The sequence below is a fragment of the Pristiophorus japonicus genome, unplaced genomic scaffold, assembly GCF_044704955.1.
Source record: "Pristiophorus japonicus isolate sPriJap1 unplaced genomic scaffold, sPriJap1.hap1 HAP1_SCAFFOLD_378, whole genome shotgun sequence".
NCBI classification, from domain to species: domain Eukaryota; kingdom Metazoa; phylum Chordata; class Chondrichthyes; family Pristiophoridae; genus Pristiophorus; species Pristiophorus japonicus.
The window spans coordinates 648,126-660,966 of record NW_027253631.1 but is presented as its reverse complement, the minus strand read 5'-3'; the positions used below and the strand labels follow the sequence as shown (position 1 = coordinate 660,966).

At 50.2% G+C, this 12,841-nt stretch overlaps 1 protein-coding gene across 3 annotated transcripts in view; it reads left to right on the top strand.

Annotated features, from left to right (window-relative positions):
* The first annotated feature begins 2,334 nt into the window (after positions 1-2,334).
* Positions 2,335-12,841, top strand: part of LOC139250462 (interferon-induced GTP-binding protein Mx3-like) — a 74,770-nt gene continuing 64,263 nt past the window's right edge. For all 3 annotated transcript variants that reach the window (XM_070872864.1, XM_070872863.1, XM_070872865.1), the window contains exons 1-6: positions 2,335-2,524; positions 3,060-3,197; positions 4,596-4,747; positions 6,579-6,717; positions 9,578-9,776; positions 12,011-12,089. In XM_070872864.1, coding sequence (XP_070728965.1) covers positions 2,335-2,524; positions 3,060-3,197; positions 4,596-4,747; positions 6,579-6,717; positions 9,578-9,776; positions 12,011-12,089 — 897 coding nt within the window. The remainder of the gene's footprint in view (positions 2,525-3,059; positions 3,198-4,595; positions 4,748-6,578; positions 6,718-9,577; positions 9,777-12,010; positions 12,090-12,841) is intronic.

The window sequence follows — 12,841 nt, the reverse complement described above, 5'->3', positions numbered from 1 at the left end:
CACTGGCACACTGCCCACTGACATGTCGCTGGGCCGAAGGTCAGTGGTGTGTTGGTATTCCAGCTGCTCCACATGTGTGGGGGAGGGGTCCGGTGTGACCTCTGTCAGTGGGGGAGGGGTCCGGTGTGACCTCTGTCACTGGGGGAGGGGTCCGGTGTGACCTCTGTCACTGGGGGAGGGATCCGGTGTGACCTCTGTCACTGGGGGAGGGGTCCGGTGTGACCTCTGTCACTGAGGGAGGGGTCCGGTGTGACCTCTGTCACTGAGGGAGGGGTCCGGTGTGACCTCTGTCACTGGGGGAGGGGTCCGGTGTGACCTCTGTCACTGGGGGAGGGGTCCGGTGTGTGCTCTGTCACTGGGGGAGGGGTCCGGTGTGACCTCTGTCACTGGGGGAGGGGTCCGGTGTGACCTCCGTCACTGGGGGAGGGGACCGGTGTGACCTCCGTCACTGGGGGAGGGGTCCGGTGTGACCTCCGTCACTGGGGGAGGGGTCCGGTGTGACCTCTGTCACTGGGGGAGGGGTCCGGTGTGTGCTCTGTCACTGGGGGAGGGGTCCGGTGTGACCTCTGTCACTGGGGGAAGGGTCCGGTGTGACCTCTGTCACTGGGGGAGGGGTCCGGTGTGACCTCTGTCACTGGGGGAGGGGTCCGGTGTGTGCTCTGTCACTGGGGGAGGGGTCCGGTGTGTGCTCTGTCACTGGGGGAGGGGTCCGGTGTGACCTCCGTCACTGGGGGAGGGGTCCGGTGTGACCTCTGTCACTGGGGGAGGGGTCCGGTGTGACCTCCGTCACTGGGGGAGGGGTCCGGTGTGACCTCTGTCACTGGGGGAGGGGGTGGGAGGGGTCCAGTGCGACTTCTGTCATTGGTTGGGGGGTTGGTCAGGTGTTTGTGCATCGACAGTGTGACATCACATCCGTGGTAATTATATGCAAATTTTTTTTACATCTGCAGTGTATATGTTCGACTTAAAATGCAGGTTGATAAAAATGCTGCCTCACTTCGCTGCGTAACTTCGCTGTGCTCCCACCCTGTGTGTCCCCGGATTGGGTTGAGAAAATATGGCCACCCTACCCTGGAGGACAGGGTGTGGTATTCTTTGGGTGCTGTCGATCCGCTTCCTCCTGCCACTGCTGGGATATTCAGATGAACGTAGCAGGAGACATATTACACGTCTGTCCAAATGTGAGCGGATATATTTGCAAGCGCGTGCAAATAACAGGATACGTTAGCTGACATAATTCCCGTGGTTTTCACCCGAGCAATTCTGGGGGCTCGGACAGCCCACGTGTCCCTGTACGCTCCTGACATCTAGCATTGCCATGGCTTTAAATTTTAAATGTCTTTCGGAAGAGACGTTAACCGATGTCCCGTCTGCCCTCTCAGGCGGATGTAAAATATCCTGTAGCACTATTTCTAAGAGCAGGGGAGGTTCCCTCAGCTGGTACTTTATCTGGTGATGTAAATATGTCAAGTTTATTGATGCATTTATATAGCACCTTTCACGGACTCAGGATGTCTCAAATCGCTCCGCAGCCAAAGATATACTTTTTTTGAAGTGTGGTCACTGTTGTAATGTAGGAAATGCAGCAGCTAATCTTTGCACAGCAAGCTCCCACACAAACAAATGAGATAATGACTAGATAATCTGTTTTAGTGATGTTGGTTGGAGGACACTCGGGAGAACGCCTCTGCTCTTTGAACAGTGCCACAGGATATTTTACGTGCACCTGAGAGGGCAATGGGGTCTTGATTTAATGTTGCCATCCTAAAGACAGCACCTCCGACAGTGCTGCACTCCCTCAGTATGAATTCGGAATGTCAACCTGGATTTTGTGCTCAAGTCTCTGGAATGAGACTATTTCCCTCAGCAGAGGGCTCAATAACCAGGGGGCATAGATTTAAAGTAATTGGGGGAAGGATTAGAGGGGAGATAAGGAAATATTTCTTCACCCAGAGGGTTGTGGGGATCTGGAACTCACGGCCTGAAAGGGTGGTAGAGGCAGAAACCCTCACCACATTTAAAAAGTACTTGGATGTGCACTTACAGAGCCGGAGCCTACAGTGCTATGGACCTAGTGCTGGAAGGTGGGATTCGGCTGGGTAGCTCTTTCGACCGGCACAGACAGGATGGGCCGTAATGGCCTCCTTCTGTGTCGTAATTTTCTATCTATGATTCTCTGAAGCCACAACTTTTTGACTCCGAGATGGGAGTGCCACCAACTGAGCCATAGCTGACATAAAGAAACGTAACTGTGTACTTGATACGCTGCTCCCTTCTGCAGACAGCAATTGAGAAGAAGCTATGGTTTAATGACGTGGTTTTGTTTTCAGACAAATGGCCTGCCCTTTGTACACTGAGTACAAAAAGAAAATTCGTCCTTACATTGACCTCATTGACTCCCTGAGAGAACTGGGCTTGGATAATGAATTAGCACTCCCCACCATCGCCGTGATTGGAGACCAGAGCTCAGGCAAAAGCTCCGTGCTGGAGATGCTCTCTGAGGTGGCCCTTCCCAGGGGCACTGGTAAGAAGAATATTGTGCTTATTCTCTGTGCCTTTGACGAGATAAAACACTAGTTCAGCCCCAGCGCCCAATTTAGGAAGGATGTGAAGGTTTTGGGTACAGAAGAGATTTACTAGAATGGTTCCAGGAATGAGGGATTACAGTTGTGTGGATAGACTGGAGAAGCTGGGATTGTTCTCCTCCTTGGAGCAGAGAAGACTAAGCGGAGATTTCATCGAGGTGTTCAAAATCATGAAGGGTTCAGATAGAGATAATAAAGGGAAACTGTTTCCAGTGGCTGACGGGTCGATAACGAGGGAGTAGCAATTAAGTCGGGGAACCTTGGGTGCTGAGGCCAACTGTAGCGTCCCATTGGCTGTCTGGGGTGAGATCAGCTGGTGTAATGCCCACTGGGATTCCAACCTGGGACCTTATGGTTTGTGCCCGCGGGTTTGTCCCAACTCACCGAAATAACATTGTGTTCCCAATGGCCCAAACTTGGCGATATTCAGCGATTCGCTCAGCAGGCTAATATCATTGTAACATTTTGTATCAGGTATTGTGACCAGGTGCCCGCTTGAGCTAAAGCTGAAGAATGGAGAGAAAGGCACACCGTGGAAAGGACTATTATGTTGCAGAGACACTTTGGTAACATTGAAGAACCCAGATAAGCTGGAAGAGGAAATTAAAACAGGTACGAGGTCTATAACAATTATTCAGTTGTGACAAAGGGTCATTGACCTGAAACGTTAACTCTGTTTCTCTCTCCACAAATACTGCCTGACCCGCTGAGCATTTCCAGCATTTTATGTTTTTGTTTCAGATATCCAATAGCTACAATATTTTGATTTTGTAACAATTATTCACATGTTGTAATATAATTAAATGGGATGTAATGGGAGAAACAGCACAGTGCAATGCGTTGGGTGGAATGGAATGGAGTGGCAGAGTGAGTTACACATCTCTGGGCCATGAGCTCACGTACAGCCCAGGGTGATGGGATGAAAACCACCTCGCTCTGTTGGCTGCAAGAATCCTACATGGAATACGTTTGGAGAGTCTCAGTGCATTTCATTGGTGAGCATGGGATCACAGCACAAACCTATTTCACATTTGGTGTGTGCTCGCTGTGCTCCCCGAATTGCAGTTCTTGCTGGGACGTATCAGATGTGCGCTCTTCCGAGACCTTCACCACGAACTTCCTCGAGGTCCTTGTTAAATCAAGTGCACTGGGTACTCATGGCATTGTGCTAGTGGGTGTGGGGCAATAGGAAATCAAACAGCCACCTGTTTCTTTCAACAAAGAACAGCAACTCACACCTTTAGCCGAGTAAAAATGTCCCAAGGCGCTTTACAGGAACATTATCAAACACAATTTGACACCGAGCCACAAAGAGATATCAGGAGAGGAGACCAAAACTTTGGTCGAGGAAGTAGGTTTTAACGAGCGTTTTACAGGAGGAGGGAGAGGTAGAGAGGTGGGGAGACTTAGGGAGGGAATTCCAGAGCTTAGGGCCCAGGCAGCTGATGGCTCGGCCACCGATGGTGGAGCGATTAAAATCAGGGATGTTCAAGAGGCCGGAATTGGAGGAGTGCAGAGACCTCGGAGGGTGGAGATCGGGAGGACCGAGGCCATGGAGGGATTTGAAAATAAATGTGAGAATTTTGAAATCGAGGTGTTATCGGACCGAGAGACAATGTAGGTCAGCGAGCACAGGGGGTGATGGGTGAGTGGGACTGGGTGTGAGTTAGGACACGGGTCAGCAAGCACAGGGGTGATGGGTGAGCGGGACTGGGTGTGAGTTATGACACAGGGTCAGTGAGCACAGGGGTGATGGGTGAGCAGGACTTGGTGTGAGTTAGGACACGGGTCAGTGAGCACAGGGGTGATGGGTGAGCAGGACTTGGTGCGATCGAGGCACAAAGTTCCAAGGTCGAACAGCAATTTTTGCCCCAGAAACGGGCGACCGTGAGTTGAATTTCTCCCCCAGAGTGTCATGCGACTTGATCACATACATAAAATGAAGATGATGTCATCACATAGTACAGAGTTGTGAAATTAATGCACGCACGTTTTATCTTTCATACACAGCCCAGGAAAAGTTAGCTGGAAAAACTGGGATAAGCTCAGAACTGATCAGTCTACAAGTGGAATCGAGTTGCGTCCCGGAGTTGACCTTAATAGACCTGCCTGGGATCATCAGGGTTCCCGTTGGTGACCAGCCTCAGGACATTGGAGCCAAGGTAAAACAGACCTGGTGGTAATAGAGCTCAGTTACAATGGACAAGTTCTGAGGAACATTGTCGTAACTTGTTCTGTGACAATTTGATCTTAATCTTGGTTCCAATCAATCACTCACCTATTTTCTGAAGCTTCGCCAGGCCTGAACATGGAGCGAAGAGCAATTGCCCATCGATTCTTCAGCTTTCCAATATGGAATCAAGGACACGAAGCCAAGACTTACTCCTTTGTAACTTATACCACCATAAGTGTGGCGGGCTGGGAGTTTCTCCTGCCTGAAACCTGAACCACTGGCCAGCCCAAGATTTCATTCATTTTCGGTCCTTATTTTAATATTGTTTGGGCAGGCACCCAGTGGTGTTTCTGTCCACCCTTGAGAGCCTGCTACTGGCTCGTGGAAGGACGTTGGATTTGGCCACTTACAGCAGCTTAATAGAGCAGCTCGGCCCCCATCTAGAGGGAAATGTCTTGAAAAATCTTGCAACTTTTACTGGTGTGTGCGAATGTACGTATGGTACTGTGACTGAGTGTACTCACTGAGGAGAGTTCCAGTGTAAAAACTCCTCCGCTGGACAAAATCCTGGAACTCCCTCTCTAACAGCACTGTGGGAGCACCTTCACCACACGGACTGCAGCGGTTCAAGAAGGCGGCTCACCACCACCTTGTCAAGGGCCATTAGGGATGGGCAATAAGGGCTGTCAGCGACAAATTAAAAAAAACACGCTCCTATTAGCAGTGTCCTGACTGAGTTACTGTGGTGCTGTGGGTGACCAAAGAGTGTCACTTCCTGTTCACCGCCTTATTTGGTCACAGCGGCCACTTACAGCATCCAACAGAAATTATGCTCTGGGGACAGAAATGGCCACCTGCCTACTTGATATATGCTGGAAAACCTGCCAAACTTCCACAAAACTCCACCCTACTATTTCCTGACATGGTCATTTCTGATGTTACCAGAATCCCATGCTATCTAATTGAATGAAGCTTCTTGTTACTGTGTCCAGATATAACAATGCCCCTTCCCCACTGCATCAATAACAAGAATTGCCCACGTTTTTTAAGACGACTTGAAATGTGCTCAATTTGGCCTTGAGATCCAGTTATCCTCGGGAAGGAGGCTGGTCACTGGCCTAATTTTCCTCTTGAAGTTATGATTCAGATAGATACAGAATTTTTAACATTGATCTCTTTTTGGTGAATTATTGTACTCATCATGTGTTAAATGTTACATAAGAACATAAGAATTAGGAGCAGGAGTAGGCCACTTGGCCCCTCGAACCTGCTCCGCCATTCAATAAGACCATGGCTGATCTTCTACCTCAATTCCACTTTCCCGCCTGATCCCCATATCTCTTGACTCCCTTAATATCAAAAATCTATCTATCTCAGACTTGAATATACGCAATGACTCAGCATCCACAGCCCTCTGGGGCAGAGAATTCCAAAGATTCGCAACCCTCTGAGTGAAGAAATTCCTCATCTCTGTCTTAAATGACCGACCCCTTATCCTGAGACTATGCCCCCTAGTTCTAGTCTCTTCAGCCCGGGGAAAACAACCTCTCGGCATCTACCTTGCCAAGCCCTCCGGGAATTGTATACGTTACAGACAATTCTGAGCTATACGGTTGACTCCTAAAGCCCTCTGAAAATACACAGCAACAATCGCCTTCTTGGCGAAATTATGGGATGAACAATAAATCCAGCCTTTCTGTCAAACAAATTTAAAAAAAAATAAAGTATTGGTTCGGCAACTACACCCCAGCAACATGCCTTCTCCCTCATCTCAAGAGTGTGTGTCAGTAAATAACGATTACATTTCATTTATTTTCTAGATCAAAAATCTGATCAAATCCTACATTAGTAAAGAAGAAACTATCATTTTGGTTGTCATTGCCTGTAATGTGGACATCGCAACCACTGAGGCATTGAAGATGGCTCAGGAAGTTGACCCTAAAGGAGAAAGGACACTGGGTAAATCAACATAGGATTCAGTCCACTGCCAATATATTTCTGGCTTCACTTAAATAAATGTGGTTTGATGGATGCTTTTGTGTACTCTGTTAAGCCAGGTCATCACTTGGAAACTTTTTAGAAGAAAGACCTTTCACGACCACCGGACGTCCCAAAGCACTTTACAGCCAATGAAGTACTTTTGGAGTGTGGTCACTGTTGTAATGTGGGAAACGCAATAGCCAATTGCGCACAGCAAGCTCCCACAAATAGCAATGCGATAATGACCAGATACTCTGTTTTTGTTATGTTGATTGGGGGATAAATATTGGCCAGGACACCGGGATAACTCTCCTGCTCTTCGAAATAGTGCCATGGGATCTTTTACATTCACCTGAGGGGGCAGGCAGGGCCTTGGTTTAACGTCTCATCTGAAAGACGGCACCTCCGACAGTGCAGCACTCCCTCAGCACAGCACTTCTTCCCCCAGTGTCATTGTCAAGAATTGCCAGAGTGGATGTAGCACTGGAAAGAGATTCCCCCATGCTCTTTCCCAAAAATACACCATAACACCAACTGTAGAAAATCATCTCCATTGCGCGAGGGTAATATCATTTCCCACACCGGGTATCTGAGTGAGAATTCAATTCAGTGTTGAGCAATTGCTGGTTTGTGCTGTGGACCAAAGGCACGATGAATTGGGTTAACTCTGTCCAAATTTACTTCAATGCATTCCTGTGGTGAAAGGGTAATGTATTAATCCGTTTTAATATTTTTGTCTGGAGATCCTCCTAAATATTGACAAGTACTCCAAGATGCCCTGAAAATGTTGACATATTCTGGGGACTTATACAACTATGTCAACATGTGATGCTTTTGGGTCTTTTCTAACAATACTCTGGATTGTTCTGGCTCTTGTATTTTAACTGATTCTCATGGTCCCTAACTGCTTGTACCTTTCAGAGTGTCTGTCTTTGCTTTGACATCTCGGTAAGTCTTCACAGTTTCCCTCAGAGAGGCTTTGATTGGTTGGTGTGGGAGCTTCTCATTTACCGGACCATTTCAGTCAATTGTCAAGAAACACTTAAGCCCACACACACCTATTGGGATAAAAACAGCAAACGCTGGAAAGCACATAACAGGTCAGGCAGCATCTGTGGCGAGAGAAACAGAGTTAGGGGCCGAAAATGGCCACTGCCCGAAACGAAGGGCACCTACTGGTTCCCATGTGTTCTGGCCGCCCCGGCCTCACCGTCAAAATTCAGCACTTCGGGGATTTTTTTTGGAGGTGGGGCGGAAGTGACCTCATCATGGGGGCGGGGCGGAGTGGCCATCGCTAGCGGGGCGGAAGTGGGGGAAGGGCGGAGTGGCCGTTGCTAGCGGGGAGGAAGTGGGGGCGGGGCAGAGTGGCCGTTGCTAGCGGGGAGGAAGTGGGGGAAGGGCAGAGTGGCCATCGCTAGCGGGGAGGAAGTGGGGGAAGGGCAGAGTGGCCATCGCTAGCGGGGAGGAAGTGGGGGCGGGGCAGAGTGGCCGTTGCTAGCGGGGAGGAAGTGGGGGAAGGGCAGAGTGGCCATCGCTAGCGGGGAGGAAGTGGGGGAAGGGCAGAGTGGCCATCGCTAGCGGGGAGGAAGTGGGGGAAGGGCAGAGTGGCCATCGCTAGCGGGGAGGAAGTGGGGGCGGGGCAGAGTGGCCACGGCTGTCAGTGTTCAGAGCCGCACTGCTGACGTCATCGCGCTGGTGCATCACAACATCTCTCCCTTCAGTTAAAGGGGAGGGCCGCTGTGAACTCTGCAGCCACTTTAGTGGCAAACACTGGGTTTTGGCTGAGCCAGCGTCCTGGCACCCACCCGTTGCTGGCTCGGCCGAACCCGCGGCCATAATTGTCGGCCCGAGCTGGTAGTCGGCCGACAAAAAAAATAACATGGCAGCCTTTAAGGGCGGCCGGGACGAAATGCCACAGAGAGTGTACTGACAACAAAAGCTGTCGGGGGCACCGATCCGTGGTGGGGCCACTCCTGCGGGGCAATTCCGGGAAAGGGGCAATTTCGCAAAGGCGTGCCTGCCAGGCGGTAAGGGGTCGGCACGTACACGCCGCGGTGGGAAAACGGGCAGCGTGGTCCCGGACACCACTCCAAAACTGAGGAAGTGTCATTTCCAAAATGGTGGCCCCTCCGCGGAGACTTGGCGGCCATTCCGCGCCGCCCCACGGCCGCCTGACCTTATTGCAAGGGGCAGTTTTGGCCCCTTAATGTTTTAGGTCAAGCACCTTTCATCAGAACTGGAAGATGTTGGGGATTTAACAGTTTTTAAGCAGGTACAGAGTTGAGGAAAGGGGGGAATGGGAAGGTGGAAAGAACAAAAGGCGATGGTCTATGATAGGATAGAGGGCAGGAGTGATTAAAAGACAAAAGGGATGATGGTGCAAGACAAAAGGGAATGGTAATGGGACAGGTAAGGAGACAGAAGAGGTGTAAATGGTTACAGTAGATTAGCAGAAGGGGAGGGAAGCATCCGAAATCTGTGACCTGGGAGTTTGACGGAATGAAGGCGGGGGTAGACCCCAGGGACGCAGACCGACTGGGAACTAGATTGAGACTGGCCAAATTCATGTAATGTAGGACTTATACAATCACAAGATAGGAAGGACTTGCATCCCATTCGAGTAGTTGGATTTGAACCAATGTCTAACTGATTCCAACTGGGCCCTTTTATCTCAAATGCGATTCTGCTTGAAAGGTAGTTAGTTAATGTGTCTCAAAATTGGGTTCTATAGCTGGTGTCATTGGATGTAACTCACAAATACAATGGCCACAATGAATTGAGGAATAATTGTCTCTCACGCTGCTTCAGAAGTCACTGAATGTTGTATTACGTTTTACAGGTGTTCTAACAAAACCAGACTTAATTGATCGTGGCACAGAAAGAGATCTTCTCAAAATCATCAACAATCAGATTGTTCCTCTACAAAAAGGCTACATGCTCATCAAGTGTCGTGGACAACAAGATTTAATCGCAAATACATCCCTGGCTAATGCACTGGAGAACGAAACCAAATTTTTCGAGCAGAATGTTCATTATAGGTACTCATCTTCTGAGTCACAACCTTCTTTCATAAGTTGATTAATTACCATAAAATTGACCAATTAGTGACCATCTTTCTTAGGGGGACATCGACAGGGTCATCATGGGGTCGGGTTGGCTTCAAGATTATATCCCATCAGGAGACTGGGGAAAAGTTAACCCTCCAGGGCACCAGTTGTGTCTGCAGTACTCCATGGTACTGTTGATAATTGAGCACCCAGCTCATTAATGGAATCTGAAGGGTCACTGGGCCAGGCTGTTGCCCCATTCACCTCCAGCTAAACTTACAAGTCCAAGGCCTAGTGGCTGGGGTGATCCTGACTGGATAAGCCACAGGAAGTACACCAGTACTTCACACATACCTGGTCGTTCCTAAGCCTCGGGTCATGTCAACCAGCACCTAGGTTCTTTGGACTTTGAGTGTCCCTATTGGGAAGGATTGTAGGCTCCAAAATGGGCAAACAGATGTTCTACCTGTGGGGTTTCTCAGTAGTTTAGCTTGAAGTTTCTTAAAGAAACTTGTATAGCTCCTTTCATGACCACAGGACATCCTAAAGTGCTCTACAGCCAATTAAGTACTATTTTTGAAGTGTAGTCACGGTTGTAATGTTGGAAATGTGGCAACCAATTTGCGCATAGCAAGGTTTCACAAACAGCAATGAAATAAATGACCAGAGCATCTGTTTTAATGTGTCAAACATGAACCAACTCAAAGCTGAAAGTAGATTGGCCAATGGAACAATATCTCTCGAGTGGAGGAAAAAGATTCCATCGCACTATTAGAAAATGAGCAGGGGAGTTCTCCCTGAGTCCTGGAAATTTAACCGGGGACTCTTGGGAGCTTCGCTGCTTAAGGCAGACAGAAGAGCTGTGGAAGTATTGTTGATGACCCGTGTAAAGCTAGAGGGTATCCCATGCAAAATGTTCCCCCTCTCAGCCGTGGCTCACCTCAGAGTCAGAAGGTTGTGGGTTCAGGCCCCACTCCAGGGACTTGAGCACAAAAATCTAGGCTGACACTCTCAGTGCAGTACTGAGGGAGTGCTGCACTGTCGGAGGGGCAGTACTGAGGGAGTGCTGCACTGTCGGAGGGGCAGCACTGAGGGAGTGCTGCACTGTCGGAGGGGCAGTACTGAGGGAGTGCTGCACTGTCGGAGGGCAGTACTGAGGGAGTGCTGCACTGTCGGAGGGGCAGCACTGAGGGAGTGCTGCACTGTCGGAGGGGCAGTGCTGAGGGAGTGCTGCACTGCTGGAGGGGCGGTGCTGAGGGAGCGCTGCACTGTCGGAGGGGCAGTACTGAGGGAGTGCTGCACTGTCGGAGGGGCAGTACTGAGGGAGTGCTGCACTGTCGGAGGGGCAGCACTGAGGGAGTGCTGCTCTGTCGGAGGGGCAGTGCTGAGGGAGCGCTGCACTGTCGGAGGGGCGGTGCTGAGGGAGCGCTGCACTGTCGGAGGGGCAGTACTGAGGGAGTGCTGCACTGTCGGAGGGGCAGTACTGGGAGTGCTGCACTGTCGGAGGGGCAGTACTGAGGGAGTGCTGCACTGTCGGAGGGGCAGTACTGAGGGAGTGCTGCACTGTCGGAGGGGCAGTACTGAGGGAGTGTAGCACTGTCGGAAGGGCAGTACTGAGGGAGTGCTGCACTGTCGGAGGGGCAGTGCTGAGGGAGTGCTGCACTGTCGGAGGGGCAGTGCTGAGGGAGCGCTGCACTGTCGGAGGGGCAGTGCTGCACTGTCGGAGGTGCCGTCTTTTTCGGATGAGACGTTAAACCGAGATGCGCTCTCAGGTGGATGTAAAAAATCCCAAGGCACTATTGTGAAGAAGAGCAGGGAGTTCTCCCCGGTGTCCTGGCCAATATTTATCCTTCAATCAATATCACAAAAATAGATTATCTGGTCATTATCACATTGCTGTTTGTGGGAGCTTGCTGTGCGCTGAATGGCTGCCACTTTACCACAGTCCGGTGGTCGTGAAAGATGCTATATAAATGCAAGTCTTTCTTTTTGATGTTGGTTGAGGGATGATTGTTGGCCAGAACTCTGAGAGAACTCCCTTGCTCATTTTATAATAGTGCGATGGGATCTTTTATCTCCACTCGAGAGATACTGTTCCATTGGCCAATCTACTTTCAGCTTTGAATTGTGAAAAGGGGCAAGATTGTTTCGTAAGGAAGAAAATAAGAAATACCACAGACATTTGTGCCAAATTTTTCAACCTATTTTAAAATCTCTCTCCATAGGCCACTGCTGGAAAGAAAAATGGCCTCCTGCCATCACCTGTCTGCCAGACTCACCAATGAGCTTGTTGTACACATCAAGGTTAGTTAAACTCACTTTTGTCCAAGATTTGTTTTCAACATCCAGCTGGACCAGACTGTTCGCAACCTTAGTGTCATATTTGACCCTGAAATGAGTTTTTGACCACACATCCACACCATAACTAAGACCGCCTATTTCCACCTCCGTAACATCGCCCGTCTCTGCCCTTGCCTCAGCTCATCTGCTGCTGAAGCCCTCATCCATACCTTTGTTACCTCTAGACTTGACTATCCCAACGCACTCCTGGCCCACATTCTACCCTATGTAATCGAGAGGTGATCCAAAACTCGGCTGTCCGTGTCCTAACTCGCACCAAGTCCCACTCACCCATCACCCCTGTGCTCACTGACCCGTGTCCTAACTCACACCCAGTCCCACTCACCCATCACCCCTGTGCTCACTGATCCCGTGTCCTAACTCACACCCAGTCCCGCTCACCCATCACCCCCTGTGCTCACTGCCCCGTGTCCTAACTCGCACCCAGTCCCACTCACCCATCACCCCTGTGCTCACTGACCCTGTGTCCTAACTCACACCCAGTCCCACTCACCCATCACCCCTGTGCTCACTGACCCTGTGTCCTAACTCACACCCAGTCCCACTCACCCATCACCCCTGTGCTCACTGACCCTGTGTCCTAACTCACACCGAGTCCCACTCACCCATCACCTCCTGTGCTCACTGCCCCGTGTCCTAACTCACACCCAGTCCCACTCACCCATCACCCGCTGTGCTCACTGCCCTGTGTCCTA